This window comes from Silurus meridionalis, chromosome 26 (assembly GCF_014805685.1).
Source record: "Silurus meridionalis isolate SWU-2019-XX chromosome 26, ASM1480568v1, whole genome shotgun sequence".
NCBI lineage: Eukaryota > Metazoa > Chordata > Actinopteri > Siluriformes > Siluridae > Silurus > Silurus meridionalis.
In genome coordinates, this window is record NC_060909.1 from 13,596,292 (window position 1) to 13,617,728 (window position 21,437).

Below are 21,437 nucleotides of genomic sequence, written 5' to 3' on the forward strand. Positions count from 1 at the left end.
TAACATGAGCACTGGAGTGTGTAATTATAAGTAATGTACTTTCTACAGTCTTATACAGTCATTATGGTTATAAAACTAGGAGCTACTGAGCAACTCATAAAATAGCTCAACATTTGTGATCATCACAGATCCAACACCAGCTTCTCCATGCCAGAGCCTTTAAACACTCCAGGAGGTCCAATGTCAAAACTCCAAACATGTAGTGGGATCCAATTACCACTGGTACGTCCCTAGATGGTTCGGGATGTTTGCGAGCTCGGGATCTACTCTTTAAAGGTCCATAATCTTCATGAGGTGGGACGTGACTGGAGCTGGCCAAACCTCCGGATGCCTCGGGATGGGGTGATAATGTGCATGTGATCAGATGTTCTGGAGCACAAGGTTATGATGTAAGATGTATGTTATGTGTAGGCTTTGCTAAAAAGATAAGTTTTTAATCTGCACTTAAACTGGGTGAGTGTGTCTGAACCCCGAACACTGTCAGGAAGACTATTCCAAAGTTTAGGAGCTAAATGTGAGAATGATCTACCACCTTTAGTGGACTTTGCTATTCTAGGAACTACTAGAAGTCCAGAGTTTTGAGATCTCAGGGAGCATGACGGATTGTAGCGTGTTAAAAGACTGGATAGATACATGGGAGCTAAACCATTTAGTGTTTTATAAGTAAGAAGTAGTAGTTTTTAGTCAATTCGAAACTTGACAGGTAGCCAGTGTAGGAAAGATAAGATTGGGGTTATATGATCGTATTTTCTTGATTTTGTGAGAACTCAGGCTGCCGCATTCTTAACTAACTAAAGCTTGTTTATTAATAGTGTGTACCACCATTCAGCAAGTGTCAGTTTCCAAGTCATATAGATTTTGGAGAGCACAAAACCCAACCTTGTTTCATATGTGTCAATATGGACAGTGAAGGACAATCAGTGTCTGGGTTTCTCAATTCTGTTGAGCTCATGAGCACTTGTGTTAGTGTGAGAAGGCTTGTCAAAGCTAGAGATAGATATAACCTGCCAATTTGGAAAAAAGTAATTAACTGTTGCATAGTTAAAGTTTGGGCTATCTGTTACTACTTTAATTTTCAATACGTCAGACAGCCCCAGACATTTTTATGAGTTGGCTGTCAGCACAGCCATTCAGATTTTACTAAGGACTTCACTGAGGTGATGCAAGTGGTCCATGAACATGTTAGAGTGTAATATGCCGGTGTTCAGTTAGGCAGCCATAAAGTGCTGATAGAGGGCAGAACACACATTAACCACTGATGTGTTGCAGGGGAGATGCAGGGAAGTAACCCTAGAGGCTCTGAAAGCAATCTTGGTTTTGACATCCAAGATTAGGGCTAATCTAACAGCTGCCATGATGAAAAGATAATCAGTGTTATTCACTCAACTGTCCTAATGTTATAAGGTCATAATGTTATGTCTTGTTTGTGTATACAAGGCATGATTCTGTTTAGTTTATAATTATATTTGAGAACCCATTTCTCATAAAAGTTTATTAGAACCCTTGCTATCTAACCAATGCAAACACAAATAGAGACAGAAACATAATGACACTGAAGTCAATTTATTTCCCAGCGTACATTTTTCTAAACAACTAGAAAACAGTAGTAAAAAAATCACACCATTTGCATCTGTTCAACATTTCAGTCTCACTAAATTCTAATAAAGAGCTACCCACTGCAATGCCGCACTGTTGTCGATTGTAAGCTTCGGTTTCTGTTAATGCAGTGTTAACCTGGAATAAAACCAGATCAACTTTTATCCCAACCAGGATCAAGTGAGTTTGAGTGAAACTAAAAATAAAACCAAGTCAAATTTTTATTTTACTAGAAACCAATAGATTCAAAAATTAGGAATAAACAATACATTTAAAACTGCACAAATGAAGATTTTGTGTTTTATTTGTAGTTTGTTTTTGACCAATCACATGTCTTTTTATTTTGTCCCTACACCAATTAAAGTCAACAACCAAACTCCACACTTTTATATTGGTGGTTGAACTTTGCTATCATAGCTCATCATACAATAGGCATAGAGATTAATGTAATCTAGCACACTAAGTTATGATTAAGGGTAGCTTGCTACTGTTTTCAGAGTAATGTTACTAGCTGAATTAGCTAATTATTCAAAAGTCAAAGCACAAGCTCACATCAGCACCTCATAAATTTTAAATAGATTAAATTAATATATTCTCTCACTGCTCAGCTGGATTCTGTTTCATCTAATTAAATATTCATTAGAATCACACCTGAAATGTCAGAGGAGGAAAAGAGGAAGTGATGAAATAAATTATAATTAAAAAAAGCAGCTGTTTGTTATTTAAAAAAGAATTATGTTATATCTGTTAGAGAGCCTGATCCTAACTTTGAACAAAAATTAACAGTTTCTTCAAAAAATCACTTTTCAATTATTTCTAAATCTATGAAGGTCTGGACAAAAATCCTAGCTTTATTCCTGTTTTACTATAAATGGGATGTGGCCTTGCCAATGTGACCATCTTTCTCTTAGCTTGTCTCTCCATTTTGAGTTGAATTAAACAGAGAACTGCTACTTGAAACAGATCCATAATGATCTGAAGAGCTGATGCTGGAACAACACAGAGAGGCATTCCTTATGCACAAATATAAATTCCTGCTGTTTCACACTCTTAAACTGCTTACAGTATCATTGCAATCTCAGTGTATTTTTATGACAGTAAAAATGTTTTACATGCACTTTCTTGGCACATTAACATATGCTCACAATTTAACAGAAAGAGAATCACTAATATATTAAGAGTTGGTGTAAACTTTAATACAGGATCAGACATACTGTACACTTATTTAACATAACTGTAATATGTAATACCATTAAATACCATGTTTGCTGTGGATTATTGTTCTACATAATACTATTACATGATAAGTATTTACATTTCTCATTAGTGTGAAGAGTAAAGTGTTAGTTTTTTGTAGGAATGAGATTATTAAATGGCAAAACACTAGATGTGTTGGTGTGTAATTAGAACAAAATATTTTGATCTCACACTTTTAGCACAATAAACATCAACTGAGGATAATTGTGTGTGTGTGTGTGTGTGTGTGTGTGTGTGTGTTAACCCATTTAATATAAAAAAATTTCTAACAATTATTGAACAATTAATGTCAATTATTAATTTTTTTTTTAAAAGTCCATGATAAAAACGGGTTTTATGTCTGGTGACTGGTAGTAGAATGCAGTAAGTCTAGGTCTATAGTGTAAATGCTTTTACAAAATGACAAATCTCCAGCAATTAGAAAACAAGTGTTTTATTCCAAGTAAACATTGCCTGGCTCAGTTTAAAAAGACAAAATAGCAATCCTATGCAGCAGTATGGCACAAATAATCAAATAAAATGATGACAAAATAAAGGTAACTTAGAACTTAGAGGGTAATTATGATCAACTTCATTATAAACTGAATTAAATCAAATAATAAATAAGTAAAAATACTAAATACAGTGGAACCCAGTGATGTAGATGTCCTAGGGGGTCGCAAAAAAGCATCGAGGTAACCGATAATCGAGATAAACGAAACCAAAATGGCGGCAGTAACTAAGTTTCTGAAAACTTATGACCATCAGGCTGAAGTAATCCGCACAAACACACAAAGCAAAGTGTCAGAAAAAACTTACGTCCGCGATGCCGAGGGGGAGATAAGCCAAGCGAGAGAGAGAGAGAGAGAGAGAGAGAGAGAGAGAGTTTGTGAATGGAAAAATAGGGAAATTAAAAAATACCGCGACCGGCGGCACGGCGCGAAGCCGGAAAAAAAACCCGGAAGATCCAAAACCGAACCCGAAACCAAAAACGAGGGACAGAAAAGTCTCAAACGTGAACCGCCAAAGGGGGCGTGGCAGGTGCTTTCTCGGCCACTTTCTCTGAAGCTCCCGGCTTCAACTCCTTACCGAGAGAGCCGTGCTCCTTACTGAGCGCGCGCGTCGCTCCTTACCGAGAGAGCCGTGCTCCTTACCCTGCTCGCGCGCGCGCTCGGTAAGGAGCACGGCTCTCTGGGTAAGGAGCGGCGCGCGCGCTCGGTAAGGAGTTGAAGCTGGGAGCGCCGCGCTCCCGTTCATCGCATAACATTTAACAAAAAAAATGCATATGTGCACTTACTAACAGCAGAGATTCACCAGTATACAATACAACACCTGTAGTATCTGTAAGGTTTGATTTTTCCGCCACTTCCGCGAGTTCTTCTGAGATAACCGAGATAACTGACGTTAAATGGCAAATTTTTCCCCCCCTTATGCTCGAGATATTAGGGTTCGGCGATCGACATAACCGATAAAAAATGCTTAGAAAAAGCGAGAATTTGGCGGTTCCACTTCAAAAAGGTCGACTTAATAGGGTTGTCGAGATAACCGAGGTCGAGATAACCGGGTTCCACTGTAAATAAATGAATAAATAATTAAATTAAATTGAAACAATGATTAAATAAAAATATGATGAAATGTGAACCTATGGTAGGAAACAATGTTAAGAAATATGTAAAAATCATTACAACAATTATCAGTCAACAGTCACAACTGTGTGCTGGTGTGGAACTCATTGATTAGATGACACCTACCTCAGACATGGAGTAATTATAAAAAACATCACATCTGTTTGCTGGTGTGGAACTCAAGGAACTCATGGATTAGATATAACCTTCCTCAGACTTTATAAAACTTCTTGAAGCACTCAATGTGCATTGGCCTGGCACAATTTTCACAGCTAAATGATGTCCCATCCTCACAGACACATCATCTGACAAACCTTCTTCTTCTTCTTCTTCTTTCGGCTTTTCCCATTAGGGGTCGCCACAGCAGATCATCCGTCCCCCTGTCCTCTACATTTGCCTCTTTCAAACCAACTTTTAGGCATCCTCTCACCTTCCAAAATCTTGGAAGGAGAATGTTGACATTAACTACAGTCCAATCCGTCCTCAAAGCTCCCGTTCTTACTCCAAAATTTAATGGAACCACCTAAGGCGTTGATGAAAAAACGTCCCAAGCTGCACAGAGTGGCCTCCAGTCGAAGAGAACACTATCCAGAGGCAGGCCTGGACGAAGTGGGAAGATCCGCAGAGGGGAGAGGGGCAGGAACAGTGGTCACTGGAGCCTCAGGAGCATGTTTAACTTGACCGAGAGAGAGAGAGAGAGAGAGAGAGAGAGAGAGAGAGAGAGAGAGAGAAAAGGGTGGCAGGAAGAGAAGAATATGGATTATTAAATGTCCTTATTGTTGTATGAAAGTTAATATCACTGTGCATATTCAGTTTGAAGGATTTAGGTACATAAACAGTGCTAATGGAAGAGTTTTTTTTACATGAAACAGGTTCAATTACCTCTGGAATTATCTGTTTGATGAAACTTGTAGGCAAGGGATCGTGAATGCAGGTTGTTGTATGAAAGTTAATATCACTGTGCATATTCAGTTTGAAGGATTTAGGTACATAAACAGTGCTAATGGAAGAGTTTTTTTTTTTTACATGAAACAGGTTCAATTACCTCTGGAATTATCTGTTTGATGAAACTTGTAGGCAAGGGATCGTGAATGCAGGTTGATGATTTTGATGAGGAAATTAATGAAATTAGGTCATCTCCATGCTTCTACCAGTATGCCATCTTGTCCAACCGACTATCCACTTCCTGCTTCACCATCTCCACACCATCCAATAATTTTCCTCATTCATCAGCGGCTCAAAATACTCCCTTCATCTCTCAATACACTCCTCACTAGTCAACACATTTCCATCTCCATCCTTTATTGCTCTAACTTGCAGCACATCCTTCCCAGCTCGGTCCTTCTGCCTGGCCAATCGGTATAAATCCTTCTTTCCTTCCTTAGTGTCCAACTTCACAACCAGCTCCTCATATGCCTTTTCCTTCGCTTTTGCCCCATCCTCTTCCCTCTTCACCTGCTGCTGCATCTCCTTGTACTCCTGCCTACTTTTCCCATCACTCTGTCGATCCCAATTCTGTTTTGCCAACCTCTTTTCTCCTTATGCTTTCCTGCACTTCCTCATTCCACCACCATGTCTCTTTGTCTTCCTTTCTATATCCAGATGTCACACCAAGTACCTTTCTAGCTGTCTCCCTTATCACTTCTGCAGTAGTTGCCCAATCGTCCAGCACCTCTTCACTACCACCGAGTCCCTGTCTGACCTCTTCCCTGAATCTCACACTACAGTCTTCCTCCTTCAGTTTTCACCATCTTATTCTACTTTTAGTCCTCACTCTCCTCTTCTTCTTCACCTCCAATACCATCCTACAGACCACCATCTGATGCTGTCTAGCTACTCTGCCCCCTGCCAACACCTTACATTCTCCAATCTCCTTCAGGTTGCATCCCCTACATAGAACATAGTCCACCTGTGGTCCACCTCTTCAACTTTCAGCCCTATCAGAAACTCTCTTCACCTCCACTACACTCTTACTGTACTCTTCCTTCAGTATCACCCCTACACCATTTACTTTTCCATCCACACCATAGAACAGTTTAAATCCACCTCCAATTTTCCTGGCCTTACTCCCTTTCCACTTGGTCTCCTGAACACACAACATATCTACCTTTCTCCTCTCCTTCATATCAGCTAACTCTCTCACTTTACCTGTCATAGTACCAACATTTAAAGTACCAACCCTAACCTCCCCTCTCCTACACTTCTCCTTTCCCTGCTGTCTCTGTAGACGTCTTCCTCCTCTCCTTCTCCTCCTTCGGCCAACAGTAGCCCAATTTTCACCGGTACCATGTTGGCTAACGATACCTGTGGCGGTTGTTGGTAACCTGGGCCTCGACCGAGCCGCTATGAAATTCTGATTCGTGATCCACATATTCGATTTGGCACGTTTTACACGGGGTGGCCTTCCTAACGCAACCCTCCCCATTTTTCGGGCGTGGGACCGGCACTAAGAGTGCACGGGCTTGTGCAACCCCCTATTTCCTGCAAAACTAAAGGAATACTTGTACAGAGATTTCTCTTTTGTATAGCTTTTGGAACACATTTGCAGATGTTATGGTTCAGAAAACATCGTCATAGAATCTGCTTGTCTGTGTTTATTGGCCAGTAAGCAAGACCATCAAGCCTGGGTATATCAGTGACAGCAGCCGACATTGAGGACAGCCTCCTATGACCTTTTTTTTTTTTTTTTTTCAAGTTAAGTCAAGAAGCTTTTATTGTCATTTCAACCATATATATCTGGTGCAGTACACAGTGAAATGAAACAACGTTCCTCCAGAACCCAGGTGCTACATAAAACAACATAAAACAACAGTCACAGAACAGAAGAACACAGGGCCAGGAACTAAGATCCTCGCCACATAAAGTGCATGTGTGCAACTGGTGCAAACAGTGCAAAAGAAGACAGTGCAAGACAACACAGGACAGTGCAGGACAATACACAAAACACAAAATAGCTCCGCCAGGAAACCTGTCATAACAAAATAAGGTGCACAGTAGCAGAAAAATGTAAACAGAATTGTGCAATTCTACAATAGCAGCAATCAAAATAAAGTGAACAGTGGCAGAAAGATGTGGACAGAATATTGTGCAAAAGAACAAATCCCGAAATATGTGCAAAAAATGGCATGTAAACATTTTGTGGTAATGATTAGTGTGAGTGGTACTGAATGATGGGTATGCGAAGTGTATAATGTGTGTTGAGTTCGGTTTGTACAGACCAGTCACACAAAGTGAGTATGAGTGTGTGTGAATCATCCGGTTTGTGCAGATCAGTCACACAGTTGTGTGTAAGTGTGTGTGTGTGTGTGTGTGTGTGTGTGTGAGAGAGTTCAGTTCAGATGTTTGTTGAGGAGCCTGATGGCTTAAGGAAAGAAACTGTTACTGTCTGGTTGTGGTGGCCCAAATGCTTCGGAACCGCTTCTCTGATGGCAGGAGAGTGAAAAGTGTGTGTGACGGGTGTGTGGGGTCGTCCACAATGGTGTTTGCTTTGCGGATACAGCGTGTGGTGTCCATGTCCATGATAGAGGGGAGAGAGATTTCGATGATCTTTTCAGCCGTCCTCACTATCCTCTGTAGGGTCTGCACCGAGACAGTGCAGTTCCCAAACCAGGCAGTGATGCAGCTGCTCAGGATGCTCTCAATGGTCCCTCTGTAGAACATGGTCAGGATGGGGGGAGGGAGATGAGTTTTCCTCAGCCTTCTCAGGAAGTAGAGACGCTGCTGGGCTTTTTTGGTGATGGAGCTGGTGTTAAGTGTCCAGGAAAGGTTATCCGCCAGATGAACACCAAGGAATTTGGTGCTCTTGACGATCTCCACTGAGGATTCATCGATGATAAGTGGAGAATGGTCACTCTGTGTTCTCCTTTAGTCAACAACCATCTCTTTAGTTTTGTCCACGTTCAGAGACAGGTTGTTGGCTCCACACCAGGCTGTTAACCGTTGCACCTCCTCTCTGTATGCTGACTCGTCGTTCTTGCTGATGAGACCCACCATGGTCGTGTCATCTGCGAACTTGATGATATGATTCAAGCTGTGCGTTGCTACACAGTCGTGAGTCAGCAGAGTGAACAGCAGTGGACTGAGCACACAGCCCTGAGGGGCTCCAGTGCTCAGTGTGGTGGTGCTGGAGATGCTGTTTCCAATCCGGACTGACTGAGGTCTTCCAGTCAAGAAGTCCAGGATCCAGTTACAGAGGCAGGTGTTCAGGCCCAGTAGGCTCAACTTCTCAATCAGGTGCTGAGGGACAATCATACTGAATGCTGAGCTGAAGTCTATAAACAGCATCCTTACATAAGAGTCCTTGTTGTACAGGTGGGTGAGGGCCAGATGAAGGGTTGTGGAGATAGCATCGTCCGTGGAGCGGTTTGAACGATACGCGAACTGCATGGGGTCCAGTGCGGGTGGAAGCTGGGTCTTGATGTGCCTCATGACAAGCCTCTCGAAGCACTTAATCACAATGGGTGTGAGTGCAATGGGACGATAGTCATTGAGGCAGGAGACAGAAGACTTCTTCGGCACAGGAATGATGGTCGTTGTCTTGAGGCACGTAGGAACAGTGGCGCTGCTCAGGGAGATGTTGAAGATATCGGTGAAAACATCCGCTAGCTGTTGTGCACATTCCCTGAGCACTCTGCCAGGAATGTTGTCTGGTCCAGCAGACTTCCGTGGGTTAACTCTGCATAGAGTTTTCATAACTTCAGCTGTGGTTAGACAGAGCACCTGGTCAGTAGGAGGAGGGATGGTCTTCCTCGCCACCATGTTGTTCTGCATGTCGAAACGGGCGTAGAAGTCGTTCAGTGCATCTGGGAGAGGCGTCATGGTCACAAGCAGGTGATGTTGTCTTGTAGTTTGTGATGACCTGGATGCCCTGCCACATGCGCCGGGTGTCTCCGCTGTCCTGGAAGTGGCCGTGGATTCTCTTGGCGTGTGCACGCTTCGCCTCTCTGATGGCACGGGACAGTTTGGCCCTTGCTGTTTTCAAGGCCGCCTTGTCCCCTGCTCTGAAGGGGGAGTCTCTTGTTTTTAGCAGCGCACACATCTTGGCGGTCATCCACGGCTTCTGGTTGGAGCGTGTAGTGATGGTCTTGGAGATGGTCACATCATCAATGCACTTGCCGATGTAGCTGGTCACTGTTGACGTGTATCGCCATTGATTGCAGCTTCCCTGAACATGTCCCAGTCAGTGCATTCAAAACAGTCCTGGAGAGCAGACATGGATCCTGCTGGCCAGGTTCTCACTTGCTTCCGAGCTGGTCTTGAATGCCGCCTGAGTGGTCTGTATGTTTGTGTGGTCTATGTTTGTGTAAACAACATCCAGCACGTTTTATCCTCTGGATGCAAAGTCCACATTCTGATAAAATTAGGGAAGCACTGTCCTGAGATTTGCGTGATTAAAATCTCCGGCGACTATAAACAATCCGTCAGGGTGTGTTTTGAAGTTCGCTAATGGTCCCGTAGAGCACGCTGAGCGCTTCCTTAGCATTAGCGCTAGGTGGTATGTACACTCCGAGCACAATAGCAGTGGTGAATTCCCATGGTAAATAAAAAGGTCTACATCTCACAACAATAAACTCTAGCAGTGATAAGCAGTAGGTAGAAGCAAGGACAGAGTTCTTACACCGTTCCTTCTTGATGTAAACAAACAGACCGCCGCCGCAAGTTTTACTGCACAGAGCTGCATTTCGGTCAGCACGAAACGCAGCTAGCCCGTCCAGCTGAATGGCGGAGTCCGGAACTCTGTCGCTCAGCCACGTGTTAGTAAACACGAAAACGCAGCAGTGTATGTACTCACACCGAGTAGCTTGTTGATGTAATCAAATTTATTGTCCAGGGAGCAGACATTAGCCAGCAGTAGAGATGGTAGAGCGGGCCGGCTAGGGTTAGCTTTTAGCCTAGCATTAGCACCCGCTCGCTTTCCGCGCTTCCACTTCCTTGTGCAGCGCTTTCGATTCCCCCTCCTCCGTCCATCCGCCGCAGGCGACGCCGAGGTCTGGAGGCCTGGTTCTTGAAGCACGCCGAGGTCGTGTAGCTTCTGCCACAGGTCATCATTTATTGTGTTGTTTGGGTTATTTCTGAGTTCTTCGCCCCGTGCAGACTCACCACTGGTGTCCCACAAGGCTCGGTACTTGGTCCCCTCCTTTTCTCCCTCTATACCCACTTCATTGGTGAAGTTATATCCTCACATGGGTTTTCTTATCACTGCTATGCAGATGACACTCAACTAATCTTTTCTTTCCCTCCATCAGATACCACAGCTTCCGCTCGGATATTAGCATGCTTGACAGACATATCTTCATGGATGAGTGCTCACCAACTAAAACTCAACCCCAGCAAAACAGAACTGCTGGTCATCCCAGGTGATTCATCTCCAGGTCAAGATCTCCAAATAACACTCCATGACTCTCTGCTCTCCCCTTCAGCCCCTGCTCATAACCTTGGAGTAACTATGGACAATGAACTGTCCTTCTTCCCACATGTCGCTAATGTTGCTCGTTCTTGTCGATTTCTTCTCTATAACATCCAAAGGATTCGACCATTTCTGTCCATACAGGCTGCCCAGGTGCTTGTTCAGTCTCTTGTCATTACAAGACTTGACTACTGCAACTCTCTGCTGGCAGGTCTTCTCCTGAACGCTATTTGTCCACTGCAAATGATCCAAAGTAGGGAATCATGCTCCCATCAACTGACAGCCACTTATTAAATGGTAGAATTTTGTATGAGCTTTTAAGCGCCTGAAATATTGGCCTCACCTTAAGGAAGCGGTTATCATCAAATCTGTTTCTTCTCATAGCAGTAGAGATGCTGTTGATGTGGACATTACCAACCAGTGACCAGATCAAATGTCGTAGTGGAGGAGTAGAATATCCAGAGGTATGAAGCACACAATAGAATACCAGCAATTCCTCCATGATTAAATTAAGAGGTTTGTCTTTGTTTCGAACTGAGTAGAGATTTGACATTTCTATGGTAAGCTCTCTCAGAGATGCTGGGTACATTGCTAGAAAACCCATCTAAGAGATTTGCATTTGTTGCTTTTAGAAGTGTGCTGCACAATGTAGTCAGGCAAATGGCTTTTTGCTGTTTTTTTTAAGTTTATGAAATGTCTACTCTTATTGTTTCTTTTAATCAGCTGAGCAGGGATGCCTTCTGCCATGGTCACTGGTATGGTGGCAGTAGCAGCTGCTATATATCTTCTATATAGCTGTTATAAATGACAATAAACATGAAGCAGCTTCGAGCATTTTTGCGATACTTCTTGTTCGGATTGTGAACAAGTTTAGTTCAACCTCTTCAAAATGATCAGATCCAAACAGTTCTGCAGTAGAATTCCAAATTCTTTATTGTAGGTGACCCGAGTCACCAGTAAAATCCATGTCAGATGCATCGCTATTACATTCACTTTCAATTGCATCCTTTTCTGTTTTTAGAACCACTGCTATATTGTAAATTGCAGGAACTGGATCATTAGCATCAAGTAAATCTAAAACCTGACTTTTGGTCAGTCTGATTAAGTCAGAATAACACAGAATCACATATGGGGGAGATGTTGTGTTATACCACCGGTCACAATTGTGACCGTCTTTATTTATCAGCAGTTTGACAACAAAATAAACCATGTAATAATATATTTTCAATATATATGTATAGATAACCCTTTCATGATGATGTATGCAAAAAAATGTATGTGCTATTGAAAAATTAACTTCACTTTCATTTCTGAGATTTTACTTAATTCTTGCATTAAGATGGCAGTACCAGGAAATACAGTTCAACCTTGATTTTTCCTTTCATACTTAAAATAAATTAATTTGAGAGGGTTACTGCAAACTGGGCTTGCACAAACACACACACACACACACACACACACACACACACACACACACACACACAAACACACACACACGTTTACATTGAAGTCTTTACAACAAATTAACCCGGCTCTTTTTTCTGTCTGTTTAAATGCTGCATTGTCTGTCTCTGCATTTGGTCTCTATTAATCTGTATGTCTTTGTCTTTGTCTTGTCCCCCCCCAATTCTTTCTTACTGTCCTGTCTGCCTGTACTTCTGTCTCTGTATCGATTTGTTTGTCTCATTCTCTCTCTCTCTCTCTCTCTCTCTCTTTACACACACACACACACACTGCGTGTGTATAGTAATTACACATGATTGTTGCCGTGACTATGTGTGTATTCGTGTCTCCGTTGGTGGTGGCCGGCATTGTCATTGGCCTGGTGCTCTTCCTCTCCCTCATCATCATCATAATTGGCAGTATAAGGAAGAAAAAACACTCAAACCTCAACACAGATGGTAAGTTCTAACAAACACACACTTCAGATACACTCTAAACACAGTGTTTCTCTAACAATTCTCTAACAGCCAGAATTAAAAAAAAAGAAGTTTCTGGATCAATGGCCCAACTAACATTGTTAGAAACCCACCATTGATAGAAATGTACCTGATGTTACAGTTTTTACAAGTCTCTTTTTTTTACAGCTACAGATGGGTTTTCTTTTGCATGTTTGACAGATGAGCTGAGGTCGGAGTGTGTGGATGAGTTTCCTCCTGCATTTGACTTTGACTCGTACCCAGAGACACTCTCCATCCCACAGATCAGTGCCCTTTATCCTGATGCACCACCTCAGTGAGTGACTTTTGACCTTTGCTCTATGTATGTGTGTTTGTTTGTTAGAATTTCTCACACTCCTGCAAGGCATTCCAACAAAAAAAATAAAATTGTAAAAAATAAAAAATAAAATTGATATTGATTTTGATATTGAAAATTTTCAGAAAAGAGAATTTTGTGTTTCTTTGTATCTTACTGTCACAGTGGTGGTGTTCGGGTATTAATTTGTTGTTCTGCCTTTGATTCTATTGTGATTTAATGAAAAAATCTGAAATTGTATAAAGGTGAAAATAATGAAGAATTATTATTTTTTATTTAAAATGAAAGAAATCTTTTTGCATTAGTCACGTTTGACTTATGTCCAAATAGCTTGTTTTCTATGGATTATCCCACTCATTCTTCGGCATGATCAGCAAGGCATAACCATATAGAACTTCCCAATGGCCAACAGTATGACAAAACAGCCTCTACTGTCCACTTCTGTAATGTCATGTCCTCTACCACACTAAATTTGTATACAGTAGAACTTATGAGTAACTTTGAATACGAGCAAATTGAAATATGAGCATTAATTTCGAATACATTTTGTATTAGGTTGCGAGTGTTTTGTATAATGTTGCGCCATATAGGCATTTTTCATGGGCAAGTACGAACGAGACTCAAGCGATGCTCAGAAAGCAGAGTCGCACGTTGCCTCGTAGAAGGAGCGTCTCATGCAAGTATTTGGAACTGTTATTTGTCCAGTTGTGACGCTATTGTTTCTTCATAGACATTTTGCACTGCACTGTAAAGTTAACAGTACTGTATAGTATCGTGACAATGGCCCGCAAGATGGAAGATGATGAAGGAGATGATTACCGTAGACATTTTTTTTAATACACTCCTACCATCTGGTTTGCAAGCAGGACCCTTGCTCTTACCTCTTTCTGGACCGGCAGTATAAACCACTTCCTCACAGTTCACACATCAAAGCCAGCCTGGGATATTTCTGGCTGGCTTGCCTCTCCATACTGCAGCATCTCTTTCTGCTGAGTATGAACTCCTTATACAGGCTGCCTTTTTGGAGCTTCTGTTGTTCTCAAATATATTGATGCTTCTCAGGCTTCATGGCATACATAGCTACCTGCTAGGGTACTGACTGCTCCTTCTCTCCAATCTCTCCATGCTTAATTAGACAAATGTGTAAATAAGTGATGGCATTAACAATGTGTTTAAAAGATTTTATGAATTTTATCAGTTTTGTTTATCTGATGTAGGAATTACTCATAAAATTGCCCCAGTTTTATTTTTTTGTTGAACTAAATGCAGCAGTACATTTTCTTCATTGTCTGTGGAGTTTATCTTTCATTTTATTTTATGTTTTAAGAGTTTTGGCATATGTGGATGTTTTGACCCTGTAAATTTCAGTAGGAGGTGACAAACAGGATAAATTATTGAACAGGATAATTAACTGAGCTGCCATTTAGATCAAACCCTCCGAGTATCCATCTATTCTGTCAGCAGGAAACACTGCCATTTATAATGCCATTTATAAAACACACACACACACACACACACACACACACACACACACACACACACACAAAGTGAGGGAGGACCAACACACTCACAGAACACACACACAAAGAGAACTCACACAAAACACACACACTACTACTATTACTACTGCTGGTACTACTTTAAACCATACTAATTTTTTTTATTCCAGTCTTCCTTCTTTTTTTTACTTTTCATTCTTTCATTCTTCACATGTACATTTATATGTGTGTCTGCATGTGTATGCTTGTGTGTGAGATAGCATCTTGGCTTAATCCCAGTCACAGATGAGAGCTTGTACAACAGTGCCAGGTCAGATATACACTCCCATGGCCCCAATGAGTGTGCTTGTGTGTGAGTGTTTTGTGTGCGTGTGTGTGTGTGTGTGTGTGTGTGTGTGTGTGTGTGTGTGTGTGTGTGTGTGTGCGCCACAGATGGTGGAGGTGAACTCTGAGCTCAGGCCGCACATATGATCCGAAAACCTGTGGAGCACATAAACCAGAGCTTCCGACAGGGAGAAAGTGCGCTCACACACACACACACACACACACACACACACACACACACACACACACACATAATTTCAAGACTTAGTTACAGTTTTTCCATTTTTATTGTTATTTACATAATGTGTTCAAGGTTTTTTTCTACATCATTCAATCTATAATACCTCAGTTTACATCCCCTTACAAACTGTATAGTTAAAACCTTTATCTTTATTTGTTATTCTATTTTACAGGGTTTTTTTACTAGTTTTCCATATTTCTATAGCACCAGCACACCATGACAAATTCCTTGTACATGCAACCCATAATACTAAACACACTCACCATTACACATGAAAAATAAATGATCAGGGACAAAAAAAACTGCGAAGATGAAAATGTGTTTTAACATAAAGACAAGACAGAAATGAAAAAGAAAGTAAATTAAAACATTTATATTATAATATTTGAGTATGGGCATGGCGAATGTGTAATAACGTCTCTAGGTTACGTATGTTACCCAGGTTCCCTGAGGGAACAAGACGCTGCGTCTACAATGCTTTGGGAGAACGATTCTGCATTGTCCATGCTCTGAATCATGTGTAATCTGTCCAACGAACAACCCCACCGGTTACGTCACGACCAGGAAGCTATAAAATGCCCATGTGGTGGAGCAAACGCTAGCTGAAAGGGAAGGAAGTGCCGCAAGTAGTGTGGCTTGGAAATGCAGCATCTCTTTCCCTCAGGGACCCTGGGTTACATACTTAACCTAGAGTCCCCAGAAGTGACAGGGCCATAGAGAGAGTGTGAAGTTCCTTGACCCTCTTCAGGGAGGAGAAGAAAGGTGGTCTTGACCGACAGAAACCTGAGGGCCACATTGGCCAAGAGTTCGAAGGGATGCTTAGACAGGGCCTCCAAAAAATGGCCAAGTCCCACTCAGGTACTCTGGGTCACCCAGTTAACTGGGTCCAACTGGTGATGCTCCCACCAAAAACAGATCAGGCACCATTTAGCGGCGTACAACCTCCTCATGGATGGAGCTCTGTAATGGTCTATACTACCTCAGTAGAGAGACCAGTATCTAAGAACTCTGGTGCCTCAGGGGCCACAGCCAGGGTGACCCCTGCCTGGGAGAGAAGATCCCTCCTTGGAAGAATCTCCCTAGAAGGTTGTTTAAAAAGGGCCACAAGGTCCAGAACCATGGTCTGCCCTGGCCATCGAGGGGACACCTGGAGATGGGCTCCGTCCCATCAAACTCTCTCCAGAACTTCCAGGAGCAGCGCAATGGGTGGAAGGCGTACAGGCACAGGCTCGGCCACGTCTGTACCATGGTGTCCAACCAAAGAGGGGCTGGGTGAGTGAGGGAAAACCAGAGGAGACTGTCCACTTGTGCTCTGCAAAGACTTCCTCCATGTCTGCTCCACCACCTCTGGGTGGAGCCTCCATTCCCCAGGCCTCACACCCCTTGCTTTGAAAGGCCATCTGGACCCTGGTTTAAGTACCCTGGGATGTAAGCTGCCCTCAAGGAAAGCAGTCTTCCCTGGGCCCACAGGAGCATCTGATGCACCAGCCTGTATAGGGAGCGAAATCACAGACCCCCCTGATGGTTGATATAGGAGACCACCTATGTGTTGTCTGTACGGACTAGCACATGGCGGTCCCTTAGGTCTGGGAAAAAGTGCTTCAACCAGAAGCACAGCTAGCATCTCCAGGCAGTTGATGTGCCAAGTGAGACAGAGCCCACTCCTCAAGATCCGAGTGGGAGACAGTTGTGCCGGCATAAAGATTGAATCCCACGCTTAAGAAGGTGGATCTCTGTACTGGAGAAAGCATACTCCCCTCGGCGTTTAGTCTTAGCGCCAGCTCCTTCATATAGACAAGAACAACTATCTCGATGCCAGGCTGCCAAAAGCTCTGATTTAGCTAATATCAACCAATCATCGAGCCTCAGTCGCATTCATGCATTTTGTGAAGGTGTAGGGTGAGAACGCAAGGCTGAATGGAAGGACCCGGTATTGGTAAGCTTTGGAACCGAAAGCAAACCTCAGCAACTTTCTGTGGGAAGGGAGGATGGATACATATCTCCTACGTGATGGATCGTAACTCTGTACTATCTTTAGGTCATGTCCCTAAATCCCTCAAGTTAACAGTTATTAAGCCCCTCATTAAAAAACCTAATTTGGATCCAAACACGCTATCAAATTACAGACCCATTTCAAATCTCCCATTTATGTCTAAGATTTTAAAAAGATTGTCGCTGCCCAGTTATGTTCCCACTTACAAGAGAACCATATATTTGAAGAGTTTCAGTCAGGTTTTAGGCCCCATCATAGAACAGAAACTGCTCTAGTTAAAATCACCAATGACCTGTTTTTAGCTTCAGACCAAGGCTTTATCTTGCTGTTAGTTTTACTAGATTTTAGTGCTGCATTCAACACTATAGATAATGATCTCCTCCTAGATAGCTTACAAAATTATATCGGCATTCAGGGACAGGCATTAAGCTGGTTTAAATCCTACCTGCCGGATCGTTACTATTTTGTAGACTTAAATGGAGAGCTATCCAGGGTAATGCTAGTAAATTATGGCGTGCCACAAGGTTCAGTTCTAGGACCCCTGCTTTTCTTCATATACATGATTCCCTTAGGAAATATTATTAGTAGGCATGGAATTAGCTTGATGATACTCAGATATATATCTTATCAAAACCAGGAGATACAGCTCAATTAGCTCGCATAACTAAGTGTATTATTGAAATAAAACACTGAATGACCCATAACTTTCTACTATTAAATTTGCTCATCAGCCCAAAAACCAGTTCACATAAGCTCCAGCATTTCAACCTGCATTTAGACGGATGTTTTGTAACTACTAGTTCAATGGTAAAAGACCTGAGAGTTATTTTAAACAGCAACTTGTTTTTCAAAATTCATATCAACCAAGTTACAAAAACAGCCTTCTTTCACCTTAGAAATATTTCTAAGCTAAGAACAATGTTATCTATATCTGATGCAGAGAAGCTCGTCCATGCGTTCATGACCTCTAGAATAGACTATTGTAATGCATTACTAGGTGGATGTCCTGCATCGTTAATAAACAAGCTTCAGTTAGTTTAGAATGCAGCAGCCAGAGTTCTCACAAGGTCAAGGAAATATGATCATATAACCCCAATCTTATCGTCCCTACACTGGCTACCTGTTAAGTTTCAAATCGACTACAAACTACTACGTCTTACTTATAAAACACTAAATGGTTTCGCTCCCATGTATCTATTCTGTCTTGTAACACACTATAATTCGTCGCGCTTCTTGAGATCCAAAACTCTGGACTTCTAGTAGTTCCTAGAATAGCAAAGTCCACTAAAGGCGGTAGATCATTCTCACATTTAGCTTCTAAACTTTGGAATAGTCTTCCTGACAGTGTTGGGGCTCAGACACACTCTCCCAGTTTAAGAACAGATTAAAAACGTATCTTTTTTAGCAAAGCCTACACATAACATACATCACATATCATAAACTTGTGCTCCAGTACATCTGCTCAAATGCACATTATCAACTTGTGCTGTTAATATCATGAACAGCAGCCACACTGATTCTCTCCACTGCTTCTCTTTCTCTCCCCATCCCGAGGCATCCTAAGGTTTGGCCAGCTCCAGTCACGTCCCACCTCATGAAGATTATCTCCCTTTAAAGAAATAGATGCGGAACTCCCAAACTTCCTGTACCACCCATAGACGTACCAGTGCCAGCTGGATCCCACTTTATGTTTGGAGTGTTGACATTGGACCTCCTGGTGTGTTTAAAGGCTCTGGCATGGAGAAGCTGGTGTTGGATCTGTCATGATCACAAATGTTGAGCTATTTTATGAGTTGCTCAGTAGCTCCTAGTTTTATAACCATAATGACTGTTTAAGACTGTAGAAAGAACATTACTTATAATTTTACACTCCAGTGCTCATGTTAGTTCTCACTCTCCAGTGTTCTGTATTGTTTAAAGATTTATGATCACACTCTTGATGTCACCAAAATGAGGATGGGTTCCCCCTTTTTGAGTCTGGTTCCTTTCAAGGTTTCTTCCTCATAACATCTAAGGGAGTTTTTCCTTGCCACAGGCTTGCTCATCAGGGATAAATGCACACCATTCACCTTGACTGTTGATTTCTGTAAAGCTGCTTTGAAACAATGTCTGTTGTAAATAGCGCTATAGAAATAAACTTGACTTGACTTGACTTGATACATCCTTTAGATCTATTGAGACAAACCAATCCTCGGATCTAAAGTAAGACACGACCTGCTTTAGGGTCAGCATTTTGAACTTAAGCTTCAGTAGTAAGCAGTTTAGCTTATGTAGATCTAGAATTGGACACTACCCCCTTCCTTTTTGGGAAGTATGAAGTACAGGCTGTAGAACTCTCTGTCTGATGGAGGGGCCACCTCAATGGCCTCCTTCCTCAGAAGAGTGTCTACCCCTTGTTCCATGACCAGAGACTGCTCAGGTCCCACTAGAGTGACGAGACACGAACTGAATCATATAGCCTCTGTCTACAGTACGCTGGACCCATCGAGACACATCTGGCAGAGCTTCCCATGCTGCAGGGTTGTCTCTTAAGGGTATCAGTCTCTTGAAACTGACCTCTGCTACGCCCTGGTGCACCTCTAGTGGCCTCCTAGGAGGCAGCGCGTCCTACGGGTCTGCTACGATACTGGGCAGAAACTGAGGAGGGTGCTCGCTAGAGCTGGCCATGCCGTTAAGCACTGAACAAGGCAGGGTTAATGGACCATGTCCCTAGGGCACCGGGGTGGGGCAGGCACCATATAAACAGGTGCACAATGTCCCTTCCTGGCAAAATCCCCAGAAAATCCTGTGTCAGGATTTCTTGGCTGAAGCCCTCCTATTAAAGATGATGGTCCTCGGATCTGTCACCCCACAGGACTCTGAACCTCCAGAAGGAGGTGCATTTTTGTGTATAGAGCAGGAGCTACACCCTGGTGCAGCCAGGACATTTATCCCTAAATATTTACTCCTCCAGATAAGCCTTTTATTTTTTATTACATGATTCCTCCCATTGGCCTCAAATATCTCAGGTTATTGATTCCTCCAGCTCCACTTATGTCTGGATAGCCCCTTTTCTTTTTTAGAATAGCAACCATAAATTAGATGTTGTGTAACAGTTATTGAGGGTACAGGAAAACTACAAATAAATATTTTCATTATGATTGCACTTCTCTTGGCAGGCAGCAGAGTTACAGTTATACATTTGTATGTGAATATTTTAGCTTTCCTTGTATGTTCATTGATTCTTACCATTAGCCCACTTGTAAGTTCTTCTGTATTACTTCTCCTTCAGATTGTTTTTCTAATGCTGCTGTCTCACAGCTGTTTTAATTAATTTCCTTGTTTGTTTATTTCCGTGTTCTCATTAGATGAACAAATAAATAATTATTGGATGATGGTTAATGTTATGTTAATTTGTTATAATTGGTAAATATTTTATTTTATTGAAATTAATTAATTGTATATATATTTTTTTCTATTCTTTCAGTTATGATGAGTGTGTGGGACGAGACGCAACACAAATATTCACTCCTACAGATGATCCGCCTCCGTATTCACACATCTCACAAATACACACCTGCATAGAGGAGCATTCTGAAGTTACTTCCTGGTGGTCTGCACATACACATGTAGCTTCCCATCATTCTATCAGATTGCAGGAGGTTTCTTCTGTGTTTGTTTTGTCTTTGGATGAACTGCCTTCATACGAGGCCGCGATGGAGCAACTGAATCGAACTATTCCACTGATTCCCAACGAAGATGCGAAACACATCACTGAATAAACACACACACTGTGTTCAGCTCCAACACTGAGAACCAAAGATATAATTAACGACTAATTATCATGTTTCAGATAAAATACTTTGTGTTAAAATATCTATAATTACTTTTGTAGTAAATCTATACAGATAATAGTTTATCAGAAAAAGATTTTTCCAACAAAAACATTTGTTAACAGATTTATTTTTAGATATATTTTTGTCTATTAATTTTCTAAAGATAGATTATTAAAATGTGGAGTGGTTGTTCAATTTAAGCAGAAACACAAAGTGGTTTTCATGACATAAAACTAAAATGCAAAGACAAAAACATGTGTAAAACAGATAAGGTAGCTTCTTAGCAAAATCATTTTTGCATTGAAATTAAAATAAAAGGGCCTCTCATTTATATGCATATGTCTGATTACCAACATCTTGCGAAATTATTTTGAAACTAATTCTGTGTGCTGATATCATGTTACATCGTTATGCTGGCAGAGTATTTTTTCTAGTTAGTTGTTCCA

At 41.8% G+C, this 21,437-nt stretch overlaps 1 protein-coding gene across 1 annotated transcript; it reads left to right on the forward strand.

Moving 5' to 3' along the window:
- Positions 1–11,247: 11,247 nt before the first annotated feature.
- On the forward strand, positions 11,248–20,937 carry bean1 (brain expressed, associated with NEDD4, 1). Its single transcript, XM_046840044.1, has 4 exons — positions 11,248–11,327; positions 12,611–12,764; positions 12,984–13,098; positions 20,643–20,937. Exons 2-4 carry the CDS (start codon positions 12,620–12,622, stop codon positions 20,935–20,937), a joined length of 555 nt encoding a protein of 184 aa, XP_046696000.1. The 5' UTR covers positions 11,248–11,327; positions 12,611–12,619.
- Positions 20,938–21,437: the final 500 nt, after the last annotated feature.

Bases quoted from the DNA above. Each gene is read 5' to 3' on its own strand.
- bean1 (XM_046840044.1), top strand. From the start codon at position 12,620: ATGATTGTTGCCGTGACTATGTGTGTATTCGTGTCTCCGTTGGTGGTG. The intron at 12,765-12,983 runs GTAAGTTCTAAC...CATGTTTGACAG, and splicing joins CTCAAACCTCAACACAGATG to ATGAGCTGAGGTCGGAGTGT. The intron at 13,099-20,642 runs GTGAGTGACTTT...CTATTCTTTCAG, and splicing joins TATCCTGATGCACCACCTCA to TTATGATGAGTGTGTGGGAC.